The sequence below is a fragment of the Protopterus annectens genome, chromosome 4.part0 (assembly GCF_019279795.1).
Source record: "Protopterus annectens isolate FY-2018-M chromosome 4.part0, PAN1.0, whole genome shotgun sequence".
NCBI lineage: Eukaryota > Metazoa > Chordata > Ceratodontiformes > Protopteridae > Protopterus > Protopterus annectens.
Window position 1 is genome coordinate 774,180,454 of NC_056733.1, and position 22,171 is coordinate 774,202,624.

General features: G+C 43.2%; 1 protein-coding gene across 5 annotated transcripts in view; it reads right to left on the reverse strand.

The window, feature by feature from the left end:
* Window positions 1-22,171, reverse strand: part of LOC122799579 (clathrin heavy chain 1-like) — a 1,937,764-nt gene that overhangs the window by 1,463,887 nt on the left and 451,706 nt on the right. For all 5 annotated transcript variants that reach the window (XM_044068726.1, XM_044068727.1, XM_044068725.1 and 2 more), the window contains one exon: window positions 9,314-9,451. In XM_044068726.1, the coding sequence (XP_043924661.1) occupies window positions 9,314-9,451 (138 nt within the window). The remainder of the gene's footprint in view (window positions 1-9,313; window positions 9,452-22,171) is intronic.

Here is a 22,171-nt window from a genome sequence, read left to right on the forward strand (position 1 = left end):
GAGGAGGAGATCGAGAAGACTTAGACGGAGAAGCCCTCTTGGCGGGCGGGGCCGATGAGGAGTCATCGGCCGGCCGCTTAAGTGCTTCTCCTGCCGCTTCTCTTTCCTGGCCTCCCTATCCTCCGGAGCCGAAGCGGGAGGTTGAGTCCAGGTCGGAGGAAGGGAGGCAGGAGTGACTGCTACCGGGGGGGGGTAGCGGGCACCGAAGTACCGGAGACCGAAGCAGAGTCTGGGGGTAGAAGGCCCGCCAGAACTAGCTTCGACCTTCGATCCTTGAGTACCCTGGGGTTGAACGCCGCACAAATCGCGCAACCCGGAGAGGTGTTCAACCCCAAGGCACCTAACGCACCGAGTGTGGCCATCAGCCGGTGAAAGCTAGTGGCCACACTCGGTGCATTTCGAAAAAATGGCTTTAGAGGCATCCGACATTACTACAGTAAAGCACACTCACTAGGCCCCTAACACTCAAGTCACACACACGCTACGACCAGCGAGGGAGGGAGAAATATTTTAAATTAAATTAAATTAAGCTGAAAGCTAAAATAGGATTAGTGTAAAGGGTAAACCTACCATGCACACACAATCACTCACTCAGAAGAAGAAAGAAAAAAAGTGCAGTTTTGTATCTACCATAAATGTAGATGTCCGATAGGTATGCATCTGCAGTCATCACATATGGGTTGTCCTGCCTCAGGCAGCCCTTCGGTCGGCCGGATTCCAAAGTCTGGGTCCGTCGGCTGATGTCGCCTTCCCGACATCAGAGCCTGGGTATAAAAGCGTCAGCCGCCATCTTCCTCAGTTTTTCTTGCCCCAGATGCCAGGTGCCCTCTAGGAAGGCTAAATTTGGAGAAATGCAATAAAAATCCAAACGTTTGCAAATTATATATATATATATATATATATATATATATATATATATATATATATATATATATAAACAAATACACCATAATAGATCCCCCCAGCTAGCTAATAGAGGGGTAAGCACCCTAGGAATACCACAGAGGGGAAGGAGGGAGGGTAAACCTGACTGCAGATGCATACCTATTGGACATCTACATTTATGGTAGGTACAAAACTGTACTATGTCCTTCAAGGATGCATCTGCAGTCATCGCATATGGGTAGAATACCATAGCCAATCTGGAGGTGGAGGAACTATGAAAAGGATGGTGTAGCTAAGATACCCTGCAGGACAGCCGTAGCAAAGCCTGCTCTGGATCTGGAATATAAAGGTAAATTGTAATGCTTGGCAAATGTATGCACGGAGCTCCATGTGGCAGCTTCTAAAATGTCCTTTGTAGCCATCCCTCTTAAGAAGGCTGTGGAGGTGGCTGTGGCTCTCGTAGAATGAGGTCTAATGTTAGCTGGTACAGTCTTTCCATGAAATGAGTAACAAAAGCAAATGCAATTTCCTATCCGTTTTGAAATAGTCTGTTTGGAAATTGCTTTTCCTTGAGTACCAGCAGCATATACTACTAGCAGCTGGTCAGCTTTTCTGAAACCTTTAGTTCTGTCCAAGTAGTAGCGCAACTGTCTGTGAATGTCCAGGGTGTGCAGTAGTTTCTCCCCTTTGTTTTGTGGATTTGGGAAGAAGGTAGGCAAGTGAATGGCTTGATTCAATGAAACCCTGGATACCACCTTTGGCATAAAAGTAGGATTAGTTCCTAATGAAACTCTGTCCTGGTGAAAAATAATGAATGGCTGCACTGCCATCAGGGCCTGCAATTCCGAAACCCTTCTTGCTGAGGTTATTGCCAGAAGGAAGGCAGTCTTCCATGAAAGGTACTGCAGATCTGCAGATGCTGCTGGTTCAAATGGAGGCAGTGTTAGTTTTTCTAACACAAAGTTAAGGTCCCAAGCAGGAAGAGGTGGTTTCAGAGGAGGTTTGATGTTTTTGATTCCTCTTAGAAACTGTCTTAGGAGAGGATGAGAAAAGACAGGTGGATCAGTATTGCACTCTGCTGAAATTGCTGAAGCATGAATCTTAATAGAGTAAGACAGACCATTGTGGAACATTTCTGCCAAATATTCCAGGATATGTGCCATGTTCATCACTGTCGCATCTAGGCCCTTTGTGGTGTTCCAGATGAGAAATCTTTTCCATTTTGCTGAATAAGCCTTTCTTGTGGAAGGGCGGCGAGCTTCCATAATAATATCCTTCACCCTCTGGGATAGCTTATCCTGAGGAGGAGTCAAGGTATTCTCCACGCTGTTAGTTGCAATGTTTTCAGGTTGGAATGTAGAGTTTTGTATCTGTGCTGTGTCAGTAGAAGTGGCCATAGAGGCAGAGGCCATGGTTTCGTACATGACATGCTCCTTAGCAGTGGATACCAGTGCTGTCTTGGCCAGTCCGGAGCCATCAGAATCACTTTTGGCTGCTCTGTCCTGATCTTCAGTAACACCTTGGTCATTAATGGGATAGGAGGAAATGCATACACTGTCAGATTTTTCCAGCTGAAAGAGAGAGCGTCCACTTTCCACGCTTGTGGGTGGTATGTCCTTGAGCAGAATTTCTTCAGTTGATGATTATGGGGGGATGCAAATAGATCTATGTCCGGGCTCCCCCAAGATTGTGTTATCTGTCTGAAGATGTCCTGGTGCAGCATCCATTCGTGTGCATCCATGATATTTCTGCTTAAGCTGTCCGCCAGTGTATTGTCTTTCCATGGCACAAACTGAGCTTGTAGCTGTATATTGAGTTTCAAGGAAAGATCCCATAGATTCATTGCCAGTCTGCAAAGAGGGTAGGAATGGGTACCTCCTTGCTTGTTTATGAACCACATAACTGTGGTGTTGTCTGTCCTTATTAGCAGGTGGCCTTGATGCAGAAAGATTTTGAAGGCCTCGATTGCATGTATCACTGCTAGCATTTCTTTTTGATTTATGTGCATGCGTAGCTCCTTTCGTGACCACTGTCCTTGGATACCTCTGCCCTCCATGTGTGCTCCCCAACCTAGGTCTGAAGCGTCCGTTGTAATAGTTTGGGAGGTATTTGGCTTTGTGAAGGGCAACCCCCTGTTGCACTGGCTGGCCTGAGCCCACCACAGAAATTCCTTGTGAAGGCATGGAATGAGTGGGATTAAAGTTTCCAAACTGTGACTGTGCTGAGTCCATAAACTCCTTAGGTACCACTGTAGCTTTCTCATATGAAGCCTTGCTTGTGGAATCAAAAGAATACAGGATGCCATATAACCCAGGGCCTGCAGGATTTTCCTTGCAGTCAGCTGAGTTTGCCTTGTCAGATTCTTGAAGTAATCCGGTAGCCGTCTTTGTTTTTCTTCTGTGAGATAAGCCATTTGGGTGGTCGTATCTAGATCCGCACCCAGAAAGGTTATTCTTTGGGATGGAACAAGTCTTGATTTGTGCATGTTGACTGTATATCCCAAGGCCTGTAGAAGATTGATGGCATAATTTAAGTCCTTTATCAAAATTTGTTGGTTGTCCGCTTGTATAAAGCAGTCGTCCAGATATGGGTATATTTGAATCCCCTGAAGTCTGCAGTGTGCTATTACTGATGCCAGGCATTTCTTGAATACTCTGGGCGCAGTAGATAAGCCAAAGGGCAATGCTGAGAATTGATAATGCTCTGACCCTGCAAGAAATCTGAGGTGTCTTCTGCAACTTTGTCTGATAGGGACATGCAGGTATGCCTCCTTGAGGTCTAGAGTCACCAGCCAAGACCCCTTGCCCAGCATGGGAAGGAGCTGCTGTAGAGTCAGCATTTTGAATTTTGGCACAATGAGATAAGTATTCAGTGCGGACAAGTCGAGAATTGGTCTCCATTGATGCTCTTTTCTTGGAACAAGGAAAAGCCTGGAGTAAAATCCTTGGCCTTGTTCTGAAATATGAACTTTTTCTATGGCTTTCATTTGTAGTAAGTTTGAGATTTGTTTCAAAGCCTCTGCCCTTTGATTTGGTGGCAGACCTGGCATGCCTTTTCTCTTTGGCAATGTGTGGAAATGGAACCTGTAACCGTTGTCTATTTGGAGTGTCCATTTGTCTCTTGTAATGTTGTGCCAATTTTTTGAGAATAAAGAAAGCTTTCCGCCCAAAGGTGCTTCTAATTGAGCCCTGGTTGGCGGAATCAAAGCAAAGTCATTGAGGTTGTCCTTGTGCAGCAGTTGTAGGTCCTGAACTGCCTGTTTGGATTGGAGGTTGCCATTGACGGCCTCTGTAGGAGCCCCTAGCTTGCCCTCTACCTCTGGAACGCCTGTTCCTGCCCCTTTGAAATCTTTCTGTGTCCGGAAAGGACCAATTCTTGGAAGGCCAATTTCTGCTGAATCTAGGTGGTTGGACTTGAAGAAAATCCTTAACTGTTTGTACAGATTTTGCCTTTTCATCAAATTTCTTTAGGACATCTTGAGCAGTGGAACCAAATAACTTTTGCTTTTCCAGTGGAGCATCCAAAAGCTTAGCTTTAACATGGTCTGGCAGAGATTGTTCCTTCAGCCAAGCATGCCTACGTATGACAACACCCGTCATTGCTGACCTACATGAAGCTTCCAATGCATCATAACCACACTGCAAGAAATGGTTGCTAACCTGCTGGGAGTTACGTACCAGATCCTGAAGGGATTTACGGTCAAGGGGTTCAGTAGAAGACAGTTTCTTATGCATTTCTTCTAACAAATACTCTTGGTACTGTATCATATGAAATTGACAATTTAATGCCCTCATAGCAAGAGTGGCAGAAGTATACACTTTTTTACCCCATCTCTCTAATGCCCTGGACTCCTTTGCAGAGGGGAGTGGGTTCTTAGTAGTAACAGCTGCAACCCCTTTAGGGCCCTGTGAAATAGTTTCAGGATCAGCAGAGTAGGCCTTGTAAAGAAAATTGTGTGTGTCCGGGACCCTGTAATACCTATCGGGCTTAACAGGGGCCGGAGGCAGAGTGTCAGGGGTCATACTAGAGTCAGAATACACATCAATGACATTTAAAACAGGAAGAATAGCCAAAGGTCTATGCTGAGGTAAATGAAGTAAAGTTCTTAGTCTTTTCCTGGAATCAGAATATTCCTGGTCCTGCCATTTGAAATGCTCTCTCATAGTGTGAAGGGTCTCCCCAAAGGAAAGCTCTTCAGTAGGGGAGGCTGAGGAAATAGATTCCTCTGCATCCGAATCCTCGTAGGCCGAATAAGCCTCCTCCTGGTAGTCTGAGTGATCCGAGCCATCAGAGGCCTCCTCTGAGGAAAGGGGATCAGGAGGATCCACCCTGGGCCTTTTGTCTAGAGGAGGTTGGGAACTCCTGTCCGGATGGGGCTGAGAGCCCCTGATTAAAGAGATAAGGTCCTCTGCTAAGGTTAGAATCTGTGAACTAGAAGAAGGTCCCTGAGGAATAACCCTGGGAGGCATGGCTTTAGTATGTTTTGCAGCTTTAGCCCTGGAGAAGGCCTTAATGGACATGGATGCAGAAGGCCTGGCTGCACCACGTGCTGGTGTAGCTTTGTCTAAAGGTATGGTGTAGGAAGATTCCAATACACCAGTTTCTGAAGGCAATTCTGTAACCGACTCGGTAGGAGCCTCCGGGGCCGAGGCTGTCGGTTGTATTGTTTCAGGGTTCGGAAGTTCCAAGGACTGGGTATCAACCGAGACCGAGACACTCGCGGTAGGCCTAGCCGCGGTTTCAGACGAAACTGCGGCCCGCGTGTCGGTCCTTGTCTTTCCGTTTCTTAATTAAATGTGATGTTGGGGTTTCTGACGGCATTTTGTATGAAAAACTAGCCCCAAAAAACTCTTCTGCGAACTCCGACTGACGTCTAAGAGTGCGTCGGTTGAAGGAAGTGCAGGCTGAACAGGCCGAGACGTCGTGGTCTGGGCCTAAGCAGGGGAGACAGTAAGAGTGGAAATCCTTATGAGGTATTTGTTTCCCATAAGTTAAACAATTATTAACTTTTTCTGACATCGGCTGAGGCAAGAAAGAGTCCCCAACAGGGTACTTAGCTTTTGAAGTCTTCGGATAGCGAATTTACAGGAGCTGGCCGACCGGCACTTGAGAACTGCTTCTGCTTCGGGCACCACGCGGCAAGAAAGACTGAGGAAGATGGCGTCGGCTGACGCTTTTATACCCCAGGCGCTCTGAAGTTGGGGAAGGGGCGACATCAGCCGACGCCGGACCCAGACTTTGGAATCCGGCCGACCGAAGGGCTGCCTGAGGCAGGACAACCCATATGTGATGACTGCAGATGCATCCTTGAAGGACATCCTTTTTTTTCCTCACAAAACGCTAAGAGCTCTGGAACCTAGCTGTTGCTTGAAGAGCGGCAAACTAGATCTGAGGTCAGTTAGGGTAGGCAGGGGGTTATGGGTAAGGGGAAGGAGCTAGGAGCTCTATGCTATGATAGAAGTTGCCGGCTCGGATCCGAGATCGGATCCGTATCCCACAGGTTGCTGACAAATGAAGTTCCTACTTCAGATCCTTCCATTTCCTCTCCCAAGACTAACAAGGAGTGGCTCTCCATTGCCCAGTGAGGGGACCCCAACAACTGCACAGGATGCAGAAAACCCTGATCAATAGTGGCTGTAGGTGCTATGCAAGATGGATCCGGGGTTAAAATGAGTGGTCCAAGGTACAACCGTAACTCTCAATTGTCCAGGTTTTTGCACAATACAAATTTTTGCCTCATATTTTTGGTCTGTTCCTCATAACATTTGTGGTTTTCTGACAAATCAGTGAGGACTGACATTACTATACAATGTCAAATTTGCGTTTCAGACCTTAGATCTTTCAGGAAATGCATGCCAACACAAAACCTGTTATTCTACCAACTTTCTAAGTTTATAAGACCAATACTGGCCATGGTCCCTTTTTTGGGGCCTTTGTCACCCCCATTATTTTAAACTTTGCTCAGATTTCTTGTGCTAAGAGGTATGGGCGCAACTACTGACCTTAGCAAAATCAATCACCTTTGGCTGAGGCAAACTGCTAGCCTGCTTTGGTGGCAATGACTGTTTGCTTAATTTTTTCTATTTATGGTTGGAAGGACTAACCAAGGGAACAGAAGTCTGTTCCCTGGTCATGCCCAAAATGGTGCCTCGTTCCAGGGGAAAAACCAGCAGCAATTGCTGGTAACCACTACCAATCCACAAAAATTACGTTTTGACAGAAAAAAACACAGTAAAAAATGTTTAACACTATGCCAAGACCAACAAAAGGAAATAAAAATTTCTCCACATAAATATTTTCTGTTACTTTACACTACTTTTAAACTGAAAAAAAAAAGAGTGCTCTGTTTAAAAGTTCATTACAATTTTGATACAGTCTGTCAAATCAACACACACTTAGCTTTAAAATAATTTTCCTAAACAGGAAAGCAATAAAACATTCACACAATTAAGAAAACGGAATTTCCCTTCCCAGAACAGGAACTTTTCTGCCCAGCAAAGGAAAGCAGAAGCTGACCTCAATCTAAACAGTCTCAAAGTAACATAGTCTTAACCAGCAGTAAAGCTCTGAACCTCATCTTTTAGTCAACTCAACTTGAGCTGCTTGACAGTTTGGGTACATGGAAGATGCCCTGAAGCTTTGGAAGCTGGCAGACTTGTTACATCTTTGGGGGGATATAACCCAAATAAGGGACTACTGCAGCAGTGCTCAATATGATGATCAAAAAAAGTATGTTTTCAGCTGTGGTAACTAGCATGTGAGCAGCTGAAAGACAACCACTGTAACAGAACTGCTCAAGAGAGTGTATGTGCCTGGGTAACAAAGCCAAGGTGATATGGGCTTTGCTTTACACTAAATGTTCCCCAGCAGACCAGGTTCTCCAGTTCACAGCTCTGGTTATGCCCAATTAGAACCATCCTTCTTACTCCATTAAAAACTCCTTACTGCATACTCATCAGAACAATGCACTATTAGTCCGCCTCATTAAAATGTGCCTCCTAAAAGCCAGGAAAGTACAGTTGTGTACACTTACTGTAGATTTGAAACTCGAAAAACGAAAATTTCAGGTAGCTGCCGACCGGCACTTGTGAACTGCTTCTGCTTCGGGCTCCCACACGGCAAAAAAAGCTGATATAATGGTGTCAGCTGCCTGTTTTATACCCCCTGATGTCATGTATGAGGCGAGAGCATCCGACGCAGAAATCCCAAGACTCTGGTATTCGGGCCAACTGAGGGCTACCTGCAGACAGATAACCAAAGTGTGATGACTGCAACAGTGAAACACACAGAACATCTACTACTACTGGAGAATGGAGAGCCTTCTGTCATCAGTGCTTGCACTTAAAGATTCCAGAATTGTTCTGAGCCAATGAGACAGAAAGAGACTATTCCACCACCAGAAAAACAGAGACTGAACTAGCTGTCATGTCCTCAGAGTGCACATGTTACGGCATCTCTCATTATGCTCATTATATATCCCTTATCTTTTTAGTTTAACATCTTCTATTGCACCCAAACTCCAGTTGGACACTTACCAAGCAGCTACATCGTAATTCACCTCCTCCAAATCTAAGGAGAATTGCCAAAGACGCTCAACCACAACAAACCATCCCTATTCACAGACAGCCGTACAGTGACCTAGGTTACTCATCACAGTCAGGCACAGACTACTTCTGCAGCTGTTCCATACAGGACTATTTTCCTTCTTTAATGAAATGCAAGCATCAACTCGTATCCTCCTCAACTCGTATCCTCCAGTACAGCCCTTAAGTGTGTACTTTTAACTCTCACTGGATATGGCTTGAGCCTTTAAAATAATGAAAATATCACTTTACAGTTCAAACAAATATTCATACCTCTGGAACCGTTAAGTGTTACTAGAAAACTGAAAATGGCAAACTATGCATGGTTAAATTAATCTTTATATTTGTCGCATTCAGTTTAATGCTTTAAACTGGATTTTATAAGCCAAAATACAGGCAGCAAATATTAATTTTGTAATGTTGCATAAACAGATTATGATATCTCAGTAACTATTCAAGCAAGAAACATACTGGCAGCAGGATGTTCATCATAAAGCTGTGAGCTTTCATATGAGGCTATGCAGTTCTGTGTTAACAGAATGTTGAAATATTTAGAGAAATATGAAAATTATTACAATACAAATAAATATACAAATATTCATTGTCTGTTTGGCTGCATTAGAAAGAGGACAAATGTCAATGCAATCATATTTGCCGTCATGTATGCTTTAAGACGAAACATTCTGATACCCTGTATGTAGCATGGTATTAGAATTATTAATGCAAATATGAACAAGCAATATTTGACCCCTAGAGGCATCAGTAGGAGTTAACTGCAGAAACGCTTGGAGGAACACTCAGCTGTAATGAGATAAGACATGGCTATCAGCACACAGTAGACATACCTGTGGGGCATGTATCAGATTCATTTCCAGCAAACGTGTCTGTAGATGTCCCTCAGCAGGACGATTATTCTTTAAGGCATCCAAGAGGAATGAAGTACACTGCTGAACTAGGTTATTTTCCATGAAGACATCAACAATCTAGAACAAAGGAGACAATGTGCAGGGAACATTAATAGACAAACTTACACATTTATTTTTGCAACTATCTACTCGTGCCATCAAAAAGTATATTTTTTCTCAAGCCCTATAAAAACCTCCTTTGGACCATCTAAAAATGTCACATCACTCCACTGTCACACATTTACAGGAAACTCTCAGTTAACTTTAGCAACAGGCAAAAAATATTGAAGAAATAACAGTACAATTTTAACATGTTGCACTCCCCCCCCCCCCCCCCCCATAGAAACATACTTTACATTTTTAGAGTTTTAAAAAAGAATATAGGAATAAAGTCCCTCTCCCCCAACCTGAGAATAAGTCAAACCAAACAAATAGCATAGGGTACAGTTATTAGGCCTATTTCTAATAGCATAGCAACTCTCAAGCAACCAGAAAAGTACAGTTGTGTACACTTACCATAAATGTAGATGTTAGAGTGTATTCACTGTTGCAGTCATCACACTTAGGTTATCTGCCTGTAGGTAGACCTCAGTCGGCCCAAATACCAGAGACTTAGTATTTCTGTGTCAGTTGCTGTCGCTCCAGGTCTGATATCAGGACAACAAGGGTATAAAAACAGGCAGCTGATGCCATTACATCAATTTTTCTTGTCAGAAAATGTCAGGTGCCCCCCAACAGGGAGCTAAGCTATGGTGTAAAAATCTCCACCAGTAAAAAGTAAGTACCAATATCCTTGCAAGGGGTGAATAGTATACACAGAGGAGAGAGAGAGAGAAGGGGGCTGGAGGGAGGGAAACCAGAACTGCAACAGTGAATACACTCGAACATCTACATTTATGTTAAGTGCACGCAACTGTACTATGTTCTTCGTGTTTCACAGTTGCAGTCATCACACTTGGGTCGATTCCCAAAGCTGTAGAAAGGGTGGAGGCAGTTGAGAAGTGTTTGGGCTGGCTAGTATGCCCTGCAGGACTGCAGCTGAAAAACCCGGCCTGGATTTTTGAAAATATAGGCAGGTGGCAATGCTTGGTGAATGTGTGTACAGAACTCCAGGTAGCAGCCTCCAGAATGTCCCTGGTAGAGACGCCCCTGAAGGATGCTGTAGAGGTAGAAGTTGCCTTAGTGGAATGTGTTCTAATCCCCAGAGGGGTTGCTTTCCCATGGTGTCTGTAGCAGAAATGGATAGTGTGCTATCTACTTGGAAAATGTTTTGAAATGGCCTTGCCCTCTGCCCCTGGTGCAAAACTGAGTAGTAACTGGTCAGATGTCTTGAAGGGCTTAGTCCTATCCAGGTAGAATCTGAGCTGTCTGTGCACATCCAAGGAGTGCAGGATCCTTTCCCCTTTATTTTGAGGATTAGGGAAGAAGGCTGGCAAATGGACAGATTGGTTGTGAGCCACATTGGACACCACTTTGGGCATAAACGAAGGATTAGTCCTGAGGGAGACCCTGTCCGAATGAAAAATGATGAAGGGTTCCACGGCCATAAGTGCTTGTAGCTCAGACACTCTTCTTGCTGACATGATGGCCAGGAGCAATGCTGTTTTCCAAGAGAGGAATTTTAAGTCTGCTGACGCTGCAGGCATCTTTGGCCAGCATAGGAAAACGATACTGCAGAGTGAGCATTTTGAATTTTGGTACCACCAGGAAGGTGTTTATGATAGAAAGATTTAAGATTGGGTGCCAAGTGCCTTTTTTTCTGGGTACCAAGAAAACTCTGGAATAGAACCCTTGACCTATCTGTTCCGCAGGAACAGGTTGAATTGCCGTTAGAGAGAGCAGGGAATGAATTTGGTTTTGTGCCTCTGCCAACTGGTTTGGAGAAAGGTCTGGGAACCCTTTTGGGGTTGGCAGTGAGTGGAAGTAAAATTTGTACCCCTGGGAAATAATATTGAGGACCCATCAGTCTTTGGTAATGGAAGTCCAGTTTTTTGTATGATGGGCAAGTTTTCCTCACTGTGGCACAAGCAGATGGGCAAAGGTGGGGAGTGGAGTTGAGAAGTCATTGGGAATTCTTCCTGTAAGGGGGTGGCTTAGTACTCCCTGTTTTTGAAGTGGAGGCACTCCACTGCTTAGATTCTCTGCATACCCTGAGACTGTAGTCTGTGTGTGTGTGTGTGTGTGGGGGGGGGGGCTGTTTCCCCTGGGTCTAGTTTGAGATGGTCTTGAGGGGGCTGGAAAGGACCAATGTTTCGAGGGGTAATGCCTACTGAATCTAGGAGGCTGTACTTGCAAGAAATCTTTGACTGTCTGCATAGATTTAGCTTTTTCTTCCATCTTTTTAAGAACCTCTTCTGCTTTGGTGCCAAACAGATTGTCCTTATTCAAAGGAACGTCTAGTAATCTTGATTTGACATGGTCTGGCAAGGTTTGATCCTTAAGCCAAGCATGCCTTCTCAGTACAGAACCAGTGACTGCTGCTCTGCAAGATGCTTCTTGGGTGTCAAAGCCACACTGCAATGTATGCCTGCTGACTTGGCTTGCAGAATGCATAAGCTCTTGTAAATCTTTAGTTTCTGCACAGTCCGTAAAGCTAGCTATTTTTTGCTTAACAAGCTCCATAATATGTTGTTGGTACTTCAACATGTGAAACCGGCAATTCAAAGCCCTAATGGCGAGAGTTGCAGAAGTGTATACTTTCTTACCCCATCTGTCCAAAGTTCTGGAGTCCCTGTCCGAAGAGGTGGGATTCTTAGCTGTAGTTGCTTTGATACTTTTAGGCCCCTGGGAGATGACCTCTGGGACAGCACTAGGATTTTTGAAAAGGAATTTGAGAGAGTCAGGTACTCTGTAGTACCTATCTGGCTTCCTAGGAGCAGGGGGTAAAGTATCAGGAGTTAAACTGGATTCCATAAAGACATCATCCACAACATCCAGGACTAGGGGGTATTACTAAAGGCCTATGTTGTGGCAAGTCTAGAAATTCTCTGTCTTTTTTTGGACTGAGGATAGTCTTGGCATTCCCAGTGGAAATGCTCTCAAAGTATGTATGGTTTTTCCAAAAGAAAAATCCTCCGGAAGAGAAGCAGAGGGAATAGATTCCTCTGCATCTGAATCCTCATAAGCAGATAAAGGGATGTCTTCATAATCAGATACCTCAGAGTCAAACTCTTGGTCTGTTAAAGCTGCTGGAAACAGGTCTCTTTCTCTTAGCAGGGGAAGGCTGACTTTCCCTAATCAACATAAGGTCTTCTGCCATTTTAAGCATTTGATGTTGTGGCAAGGAAGCAGGTGCATGAGTTTGGGTTGTCTTTTTTTTAGGGATAGCAAGTACTCAGTCTTAGAAACTCGGTGGTTTAGACAGAACTGAAGACATGAAAGTCGTCAGTTTGTGTCAAATATTGATTGTGCGAAGAACTTCCTCAGAAGCCAGTGCCTGCTCAGTGGCTCCAGACCCATCCAAGGGAGAGACATCTGCAGGTTCCAAAAAAGAGTCTCGCGGCATACCAGACTCCAAACGGGTCTCGGTAGAGGCCTGCAAATCCACTGAAGCAGGCATCAGGGGCTGTGAAAGCACCTCACTAAGTACCGGCAAACTGGCAATTAAATTAACGGAAGCTTCATTGACAGTTTTGGACCTGTGCCATCTGTCTCTGTCTTTATCCTTATGTTTGTTCGGTAGATTGGTAGTCGGATGGCTTACCAAAGCCATAACGGAAAAAGGAGAACGAAAGTATTTAGCAACAATAACGGCCCAACGACGAATAGTTCAGGCGTTGAACAAAGCACAAAACCGACAGCAAGGGATGTCGTGGTCTTGGCCTAAACAAGTGACGCAGTAAGAATGAAAATCTCAGTGTGGTATTTGCTTTCCACAGGCAAGACGATTAACTTTTTCTGACACTGGTAAGAACAAGAGAAAATGATCCCCAATGGGGTACTTAGCTTTAGAAGGCTTCAGGATAATTAGATTAGATAAAGAAAACTCAGGTAGCGGCTGACCGGCACTCGTGCGAACTGCTTCTGCCACAGGTTCCTCGGCAAGAAAGACTGATGTAATGGTGTCGGCTGCCTGGTTTTATACCCCTGACGACCTGACATCAGACCTGGAGTGACAGCAACCGATGCAGAAATACTAAGTCTCTGGTATTCAGGCCGACTGAGGGCTACCTGCAGGTAGATAACCCAAGTGTGTTGACTGCAACAGTGAAACACGAAGAACATTTACAGTTATCCAGCATCTACCAATCCCCATTGGTACCGGTTAAATGATAGCTTACTGTACTACAGGACAACATGGGAAGATATATTTTCACTGGAACACTCTTCATTGTTTTCAAAACAGCCTGCAATTTGGGTAATTTTGTAATATGTTCCCAACTAGATTCCACTGCTCAGTTATAGAACTGCAATGCATTTAAAGGCTACTTGAGTATTAGAACTACATACTCAGTGCTTTCATAACTTTAGTGCTCCTTTGTTCCTCAAGTGTCTGTTCTTCACCCTTCAACTTAGTAATAACCATCCTTCATAATACTTCTCTGCTGCTCTACAATGATGACAATTTCATTTCACTCCGCTCTGGTAATCCAGTAGCTGTGCAATTCAAGATGCTCTTCAAGTGGATTTTGAAAAGGCTGGTGGTCTTACAAAAAGTCTTAGCCAAAATACAAACCAGTACAATTACTTAACATCCCAACAGCTACTAAACTCAGTCCAATCTGTCAAGAGTCCCCAAAGTGCCTTGCTATACAGACTACTGACTTAAAATATTCCTTTAGTTATACCCTTTCCTATCTTTTATGCAAACCTAATTTCTTTCAACTATTACACATATTCCATGTCTTTCTCATTCAGTGTTGACATCAATGCCAAATGGTTTCAAAGTACTCTCTCTCTTTCCATTAGATAGGGACACCGCTGCCTTTTCTCAGCAAGGTCACATGCTTTCCAATCACGGAGTCTCTATCACATTTCATATTACTCTCAGATGTAACCTACTGGGTGGTTCTTAATGTCTTCCCCTCTCCTGTAATTTAGTGATTTCATGATGCCATTAGAGTCAGACAAAGAACCCTTCTTCAATCCTGCTTTTCTCTGCTATCTTAAAACACTTATTTCTGTAGCCTCTTCTGTAAAGGGCTCAATGCCTTCTCATGTCTTAGTAATTTCATTGATTTGAAGCAATTAAAGACTGGGGTCTTCAAGAATTTGAGATACTGAGTAAAATCATTATTTATCCTACAGTCTACCTACTTGCATCATGCACTGTTAATGAAATGATTAACTGTAACTGTCTTTTCACACTGCTTACATGTTTTACCTACTCTTTCATCAATGCCCCTTTCAGATAGTGATCAACAAAAACTCCAGTATCTGGTATTCAAGCAAGTTTAGAGCTTATTTAATCCAAGGCATTTTTATCGTTTGTCCCTACCCTTTTTCACATTAAACTCTCAGAATGTTTCTTGGCGTGGTCTTCTCTAGATTACTACGGTGATGGTTTTATGCTCTACCCTCCTTTCTTCACTCTCAATTTCATCTTCCCTTCCTCATTCTGCCATTCCTACTTTGGAAAAATTCTTCCTAATGTCTTCCTCTTCATGTCTCTACGGCTTACCCTTCCCAGTCCTTCCTTTCTTCACTACTCTAACACGTTACCTTACTCCCTCCACTTTCTGCAGTTCCTATTAGTTTTACTCCTATATGTAACCACTCATTTTTCTGCCAGGGTTATGAAGAGGGATAAAACCCTTACTATGGCCCAGGTTCAATCAGCATCTTAGGCATCTGAAGTGCAGACAGGAAAGATGAGCAGATCCATCCTGGGATGATGTGTACATTAGCACACAAAGTGATGGCAACATTTGCTAGAAACTGCAGAGTCAATTTTTGAGGTATTTCCAGCTGAGGGCGAGAACAGCTTGCAAACATCAAATTTATGTGGAAGCATAGATTGGTTTAGCACAGTCCACCCACTGCATGCATCCCCAGAGACTGTTATAGCACAAATTAAAAGGCTGCAACTTGGGTACATAAGGGAAAAACAATAAATCAGAAGCAAGACGAGTGGGGTTCTAGGATGCCCTTAGGCTCCATGTTAGCCCCAACGTGGTCACAGACAGGTCCAGGTGGAGAAAATGGGTTATGAAGGCAGACCCTGCACTCAGGATGAAAAAAAAACAATCTTTTTTTTACAATGCATTATTAGAATTATCAAAAAGGCATTTTAATTTCATTAAGGCTTCTAGTTCCAATTGCTACTAATGTGTATTTAATATGATCAGGGATGCAGTCATTTGAAATGTGCATGTTTTTTCAGGGTTTCATCCTCAACTTTCGAGCATAAAGCTATAACACAAGCCACTCCAACAGAAGTTAAAATCCATGATGGGATAAATCTTAGGGATGCAGGCTTGATGGATTCTTACAGCCCACTGAGTAAACTATCAGACAGTACAACAGACAAAAATGCGCAACTGTGGACTGACTTACTTCATGCTAAGTTGGATGACCTCACTCTATCCGATAACGACACAGGCTCCAGTGATGGCCAGCATTAAAAAATTAACCAGATGGATACATTTAAGCCACAAATGGAACAGCATGCTGGGGCCTAATAGCTACCAATCTAGCATGGTGCAGTATGAAACCATTAAATGGCCGGAGAAAAAGCCATTACTGAATGACCATCTTAAAAACATAAGAGGTTACTGATCATTCAGGATTCCTGAAGAGGCAGAGAAGGGATCTGTGAATCACTGAGCTGCTAGCAAACGTCTCGGGAGTATTTGCTGCAGGAATAACGGACATTATGTTGTCTTATCAATTTGTGCCTATTTCCTGGTTGAGTTTAAAGTGGATAACATAGCAGATTAAGTACAGTTCCACTGGCTGCAACCGAGCTCACGGTTTCACACTGAAGAAAAAAATATGGGTACATGATTATAATTGCTTTTTCATCCAGTTAAAGTATCAGTTATTTCATTTTGCTGTTGCCTCAACCAGCTGGTACTAAATTATTCACAGAACCATGACTTTCCCCAATTCACTGACAACCAATAGACAAACTCAAGATTCTTCAGTGGTTTCAGTAAACAAGGCTAGTAAGATTCCATGAGGCAGATCTGTCAGAACACAGACTTACAGACTTCTTAGATGCCCTGCCATCAAGCTGTATAAGGTGGACTCTATCCCATGAAGGAGAAAAATTTGATGTCAGACTTGCAATGCATCAATTGCTCTCAACAGTCCACAGGTTTTCCCTCCTCTGTCTGGCATTATCAATCCTACAAGAACTAGTGATAAGACGTCAGCAGCACAACCTACAGGATGAAGCAGAGGGCAACCAATACCCAAGTTTAGGGCTGGGTTCACGCAGTCCACAAGACTTGGTTGACCATGTACAAAGAAATAAATGTAGGCTTTAAGTCAGTAACACATCGTGACAATTCAAATAAGCATTTCAGTTTTGAGGTATAAAGGCTTGACAGTGAAACTGGGACTACAGAGTAACAGCTTTGAAACTTAAATTATTCTTACTGTTAACTTCTTTTGCTAAAAAAAACTGCTTCCAGTCTGCGAGGCCAGACTAGCTTTATGTACTATATTTACTCAAAATTTGCTTAGTGGTTACTTTTAACTTAACTGTTTCACAGATCCTGTTTAGCGTACTTCATCTATGATACTATAATTAACTGGAGAAATGGATGCTTTCTGACATACAGCGTCACTCAAGCACAAAGGTGCAACAGAAAAAGGAAAAAAATATTTTCTTTAGAAGGGATTGATCTTAAAGTTAGTTATAAATGACTGCATAATCTTAAAAGGGAGGTTCAGCCTACATTAAGTGTTTGTCAGAATCCCTGCAGTCTTAAATGTTGTATCCTTGGGGTATGCTCATGCCCAAGTGCCAACCCAAGTATTGAGGTGGTGATGACCATGGCCAATGCTCGTGTGGGAACTGTTAGGGAATTGTTGCTGTTGTACTACTCACTACAACACCATCTGCCAACTATGGTAGATGCACTTCTGTAAATATCCTGTCACAGATTAACAGTTTTATTCACCCTATAAAAGACTAAGTGATGGGGCTGAAAGAGACTTGCTTGACATTTGCTTACCAGGAGAATCCAACTGGGCCCTAAAGTGCCCATTTTCATTGGAGGTCTGTTGAGAAAAGCTCCAAACCACAATATTTCAAAAATCAAGTATGAATCACAAAAGTATCATGTTACACTACAAAATATAAGAGTGAAAAAAAATGTAATGAGAAAAACATGAAACATGCTTCATTGTAGCGTGCAATTAAAAACAATAACACGAGTTGACATGCAAGAAAAAAAATTCAATATTTATAGTTACATAAATTAGCACATGGTAAATAAGACCTGGAACAATTCTAATAAGAAAATTAAAGAGATATCAGAGATTGCATGATTAGAGAGTGTGAGGTGAAACTGGGTGACTGTCTTAGTATGAGAGAGGTGTTCATATTATGGTTATAGAAGGAAGATGGATGGAAAGGAGGAGATTATAAGAATAGTACAGGGTAGGGTGCCATCAGCTAGCTTAGGAGAGTAGTAGAGAAAAGGTCTGCAGAAATTAAATAAGGTAAGGTAGGGGGGAAACAAAAAGGAGTATTGCAGGAGGCTGGAGAGGATCATGAAGTGCAAAAAGGAGTAACTTTATGTTAAGTGTGCATGTGTGTGAATGAGAAAAATAGTTTGAGTGCCAGGCAGTTATTGTGGATAGAGGGACATTGGTTCATGGACAGAGTGGTGTGGCTCTAAGTGAACAGTGTACAGTCTAGTTTGGGAGTGGAGGTTGGAGATCCGGGCCCAGGACAGTAGCACACTCCCCTCTATGCCCGTACTGCCAAGGTTGCATTTTGTGGACTAGTCATTGAAACAGACTGAGTAACAGCATCTTCTTAGTGGCATTGGTTGACATGAGGTCTCACTTTCACCCAAAGTATTTTTCACAATCGCACAAATCCACACACATTTCTAGGAAAGGCTGCTGAATCCATTCCACACAGCTTTCTTCCTTGGCATGGAAATACTGCCACCACTCTGAAGAGTCAGAGACTTCCAGTTACTGGTATGCTCTGATTGTGCCACACATCTCTTTTACAGGAAGTCGGCAGAAGCAGTCGAAGATGTGGCCCTTACAGCTGTTATTCCTCAGTGTAAATGGTTACCCTCTTCTCAATTAAGCAACAATGCATAAATACTCTTGTAATAAATAAATGAATACCAGGCACAACAGCTTAAAAGATTTAGTAAAACCCATTTTAATTAAGAAAATAGCACAAATACCAAATAAAATGCACACAAGCTAGCACACAAAGACAATTAAAGTACAATAGACGGAATGCATACATACAAATCTAACTCCGGCTATCTAAGTTTCCTAAGCAAGCTGCTACAATGAATACTGTACCTTAAAATGACTAGCTAATTTCCCCAGACAGGATGTTCTCACGGTAGCTTTGCTTAGTCGTCAGAAATGCAGACTTAAAAGGGCAACTATATCCTGTTGATTCAGCAGGGATGCCAGTAGTTTTGGGGGGACAACATAAGTCAGTGGCAGGAAATTAATCTGTTCAGTAGAACTTAACTGGGGTGTTGACCATGGCGTCCTTAGTAGAAATTGAAATGGCGTGTGGATGGTTTCCATCTACTGTATGTAAATTATAGTAGCGGCAATTTTAAATGGAATTAAGAGTAACACTGGGTGCAAACGGGTTTACTGCAGAGTACCAAACTTCTCTAATACTGTATGTAACTCAGAGTTCCCTTAGTACCATTATTTTGCATCTCTTGCTCAAACGAACTGATGTATCAACTTGTGTTTCAATTTATGATGCATGTTTAAATCTTTCTAGTTTCTAAATGTTCGTCACATTGGAGCTTTTCCCCTCAGGTCTCCGCTGAAAATGGGCTCAGGCTCAGAAGAGACCAACCCAGTTAACAAATGTCAGACAAATAAACATAGTATAGAAGTGGCAAGTAATACAATTCAGTTTTTCTTGACGAGCTTAATGAAATCTATTCAACACGGATGTGACTGGGATTATGTACAATGGCAGCAGGTTTGTGTACTCCCAAGGCAACCTTTAGGTTCATACATAGGTAACTAGGCTATCTGCCCGAAGGTATTTATAAGCCTAGCCAGAATGTGTTGGCTTTCGCCGCCCCCTTAGATTAGTTCCCTGTGCCTCTGTCCAGCAGACCCACTGAAGTGATTTCCGGGGTAAACTTTCCGTTTCCCATCCACTCGTAAAGGCTTCTTTTGAAGATTGTTAGCGAGGAGCTCTGCCTTATGTAGACTGGGATCTTGTTCCAAAGCATGGGAAGTTTCTGGGACAGGAATCTATCCCTCAATCACATCCTATTTATTGTTGTGGTGAGGTTTAGATCCCCTACAGCGTGTGGCCCGAGAGGAGAAGGTTTTCTTTAGGTGGAGCATGTCCATCAATTCTGGGTTGGACATGGCCTTGTATGTCATGCAGAGATCACCTCTGAGTAGGTGGTATGCAACACAGTACAGCTGGCGTTCCTTCAGCATAGGGCATCTGTTTGAGGCCAGTGATCCTCTTGGTGGGGTACCTTCTGTGGTCTTTCCTGCTGTTGCAGGTGTCTTGTAAGGTACATCTCAAATCGGGCGTTTTACTCTATGATGGGTCTGATGAGTGATGAGTAGACGGGCACAATGACCTCTTTTGATCTGGATGCGAACCCTTTTGTGATTAGGTGGACCACATAGGATTTTCTAACCACTTTGGCAATGCGATTATCAAAGGTGAGATTACTATCTACTTGGGTCCCCAAATCCCTTATTATGTCTTCCGTATTTAGGGGACTACCACTTATGTGGTAGTTTGCGGGTACTTTGTTTTTTTTCCAAAGGGGAGGACTATGCACTTTTTGGCATTTAGCTTGAGGCCATGATTTTGACATCAGGTATCCGTCTAAGTGAGACCCTTTTGGAGGATGTCTGTCAGCCAGAGAGTCAATTATATCCCCTAGTTTACAGTCGTCTGCGAACTTGGTCAGCCTAGTCCTCCTGTGCTTGCTTGTACCTCTGAGAAGTATATGCCGAACAGGAGGGGTCCTAGGACGGAGCCCTGGGGAACGCCACTTGTAACTGGTTTAGAGTCGGACCTAGCTCCCGCACCTCTATGTGGGTTCTGTCCGTGAATCAGTTGGCAACCCATCTTGTGACATAGGGGTTTATGTTCAGGCTGGTGAGCTTGTCTATAATACCAGAATGGGGAATGGTGTCCAAGGCCTTAGTGAGGTCTAGGTAGGCTGTGTGGACCACCTTTCCCTCGTCTATAGCCTTGGTAACCGTCTCAAAGAAGTCCACCGGGTTTAGGAGGCATAATCTGCCCTTAAAGCCGAACTGGGTAGGATCCAATATTTGGAGGTTCCCAATGTCTCTGTTAATGAGTTCCATGATGATGTGCTCCATAGCCTTGCAGACCAAGCTAGTCAGACTTGTAGGGCAATAGTTCCCGGGGTCTGTTGTCTTCAGTCTCCTTAGACCTGCCTTTGTAAAGGTTATTAAACAGCCTTTAATGACTACAGGATCATATAGGACCTTGCAAGCTGAGAGACATGCGCACACACACACACTGAAGTTATTTTTCACACAGACACAGATTGTCATACAGAATCCATATGTACATACATGGGTGCACCAGTGTTCGCATGTGGTGGATCCTCCTCTATCAAATATTCCTGTATTTCGGCTCATCTGAAAAATGTACAAGCTTATGTTTGTTTCCCTCAAATGAGGTCAGCATTGGAGAACTACTAAAACTGAAGAGATGGGGGGGGTTATGGCACAGAAGATAAAATGGGTTCTAGTGAAGTTTGGAGAACACAGGAACTTGCTTAGCACCATGGCACTGAGGGATAAAACACTGACTATGTAGACAACTAAAATTTAAGTACAGGTATTAGTCCCTACAGGAGCCATCAGGGAAGATCATCAAGCTGACACACAGGCTTAACTCCGGTTTAATTTCTCCAAATCTTTTGGGTTTTTAATACCACGATGGGAATGGACCCCAGTCCTAAGTCGGGGTATAACTAAAGTTCATGAAATTAGTATAGTTTCTCTTTTTGATGTTAGCCAAGTGCTCTTTGCAGCACCCACAATGTGCCCAAAACAGATTCCTCTTGCAATTCAAAAGGAAATGTGTTTGTAGCATATTTAAATGAAACTTCTGCATTAGACCCATTGCTCCTATTACTATTAGAACTGTCGTGGCATTCTCAACATTGCTCTCATTTCTCCTTGCAAATCTTGATATTTTATAAAACTTTGCATCTCTATGTATGTGAGACAGTAAATGTTTGGTGTTAAAATTTCAATGAACAATGCTACTTTTTTTCATGGGCTATTATATCTGCTTTTCTAACATCTACTTTTGAACTGTTTATAATGGGTGATCCCGTGTGACGTACACTGAATCATTCGCTCTAATGCTTTGTGGTTCATGTTTCCAGTGCTTCACAGCTACTTCTACATTGGAGTACTCGTACTTAACTCCACTTGGGAAATAGCCAGTGCCTGTAAACCATACCATCAGAATTTGTACAAAACACAATGGAAAAATGGTGATTAAAAAATTGGACAGGGAGGATTCTTATAAGGATGGGTCTTCCCCTGCTGTCTGACAAAGCAGCTGGTCAGCTTGATATTTTGGCTTCAGTGTATGTAGTCCTAGAGGTTACTGAAAATCTGCAGCTACACAAGTCCCCTGACAAGAACAAGATGTGAGAG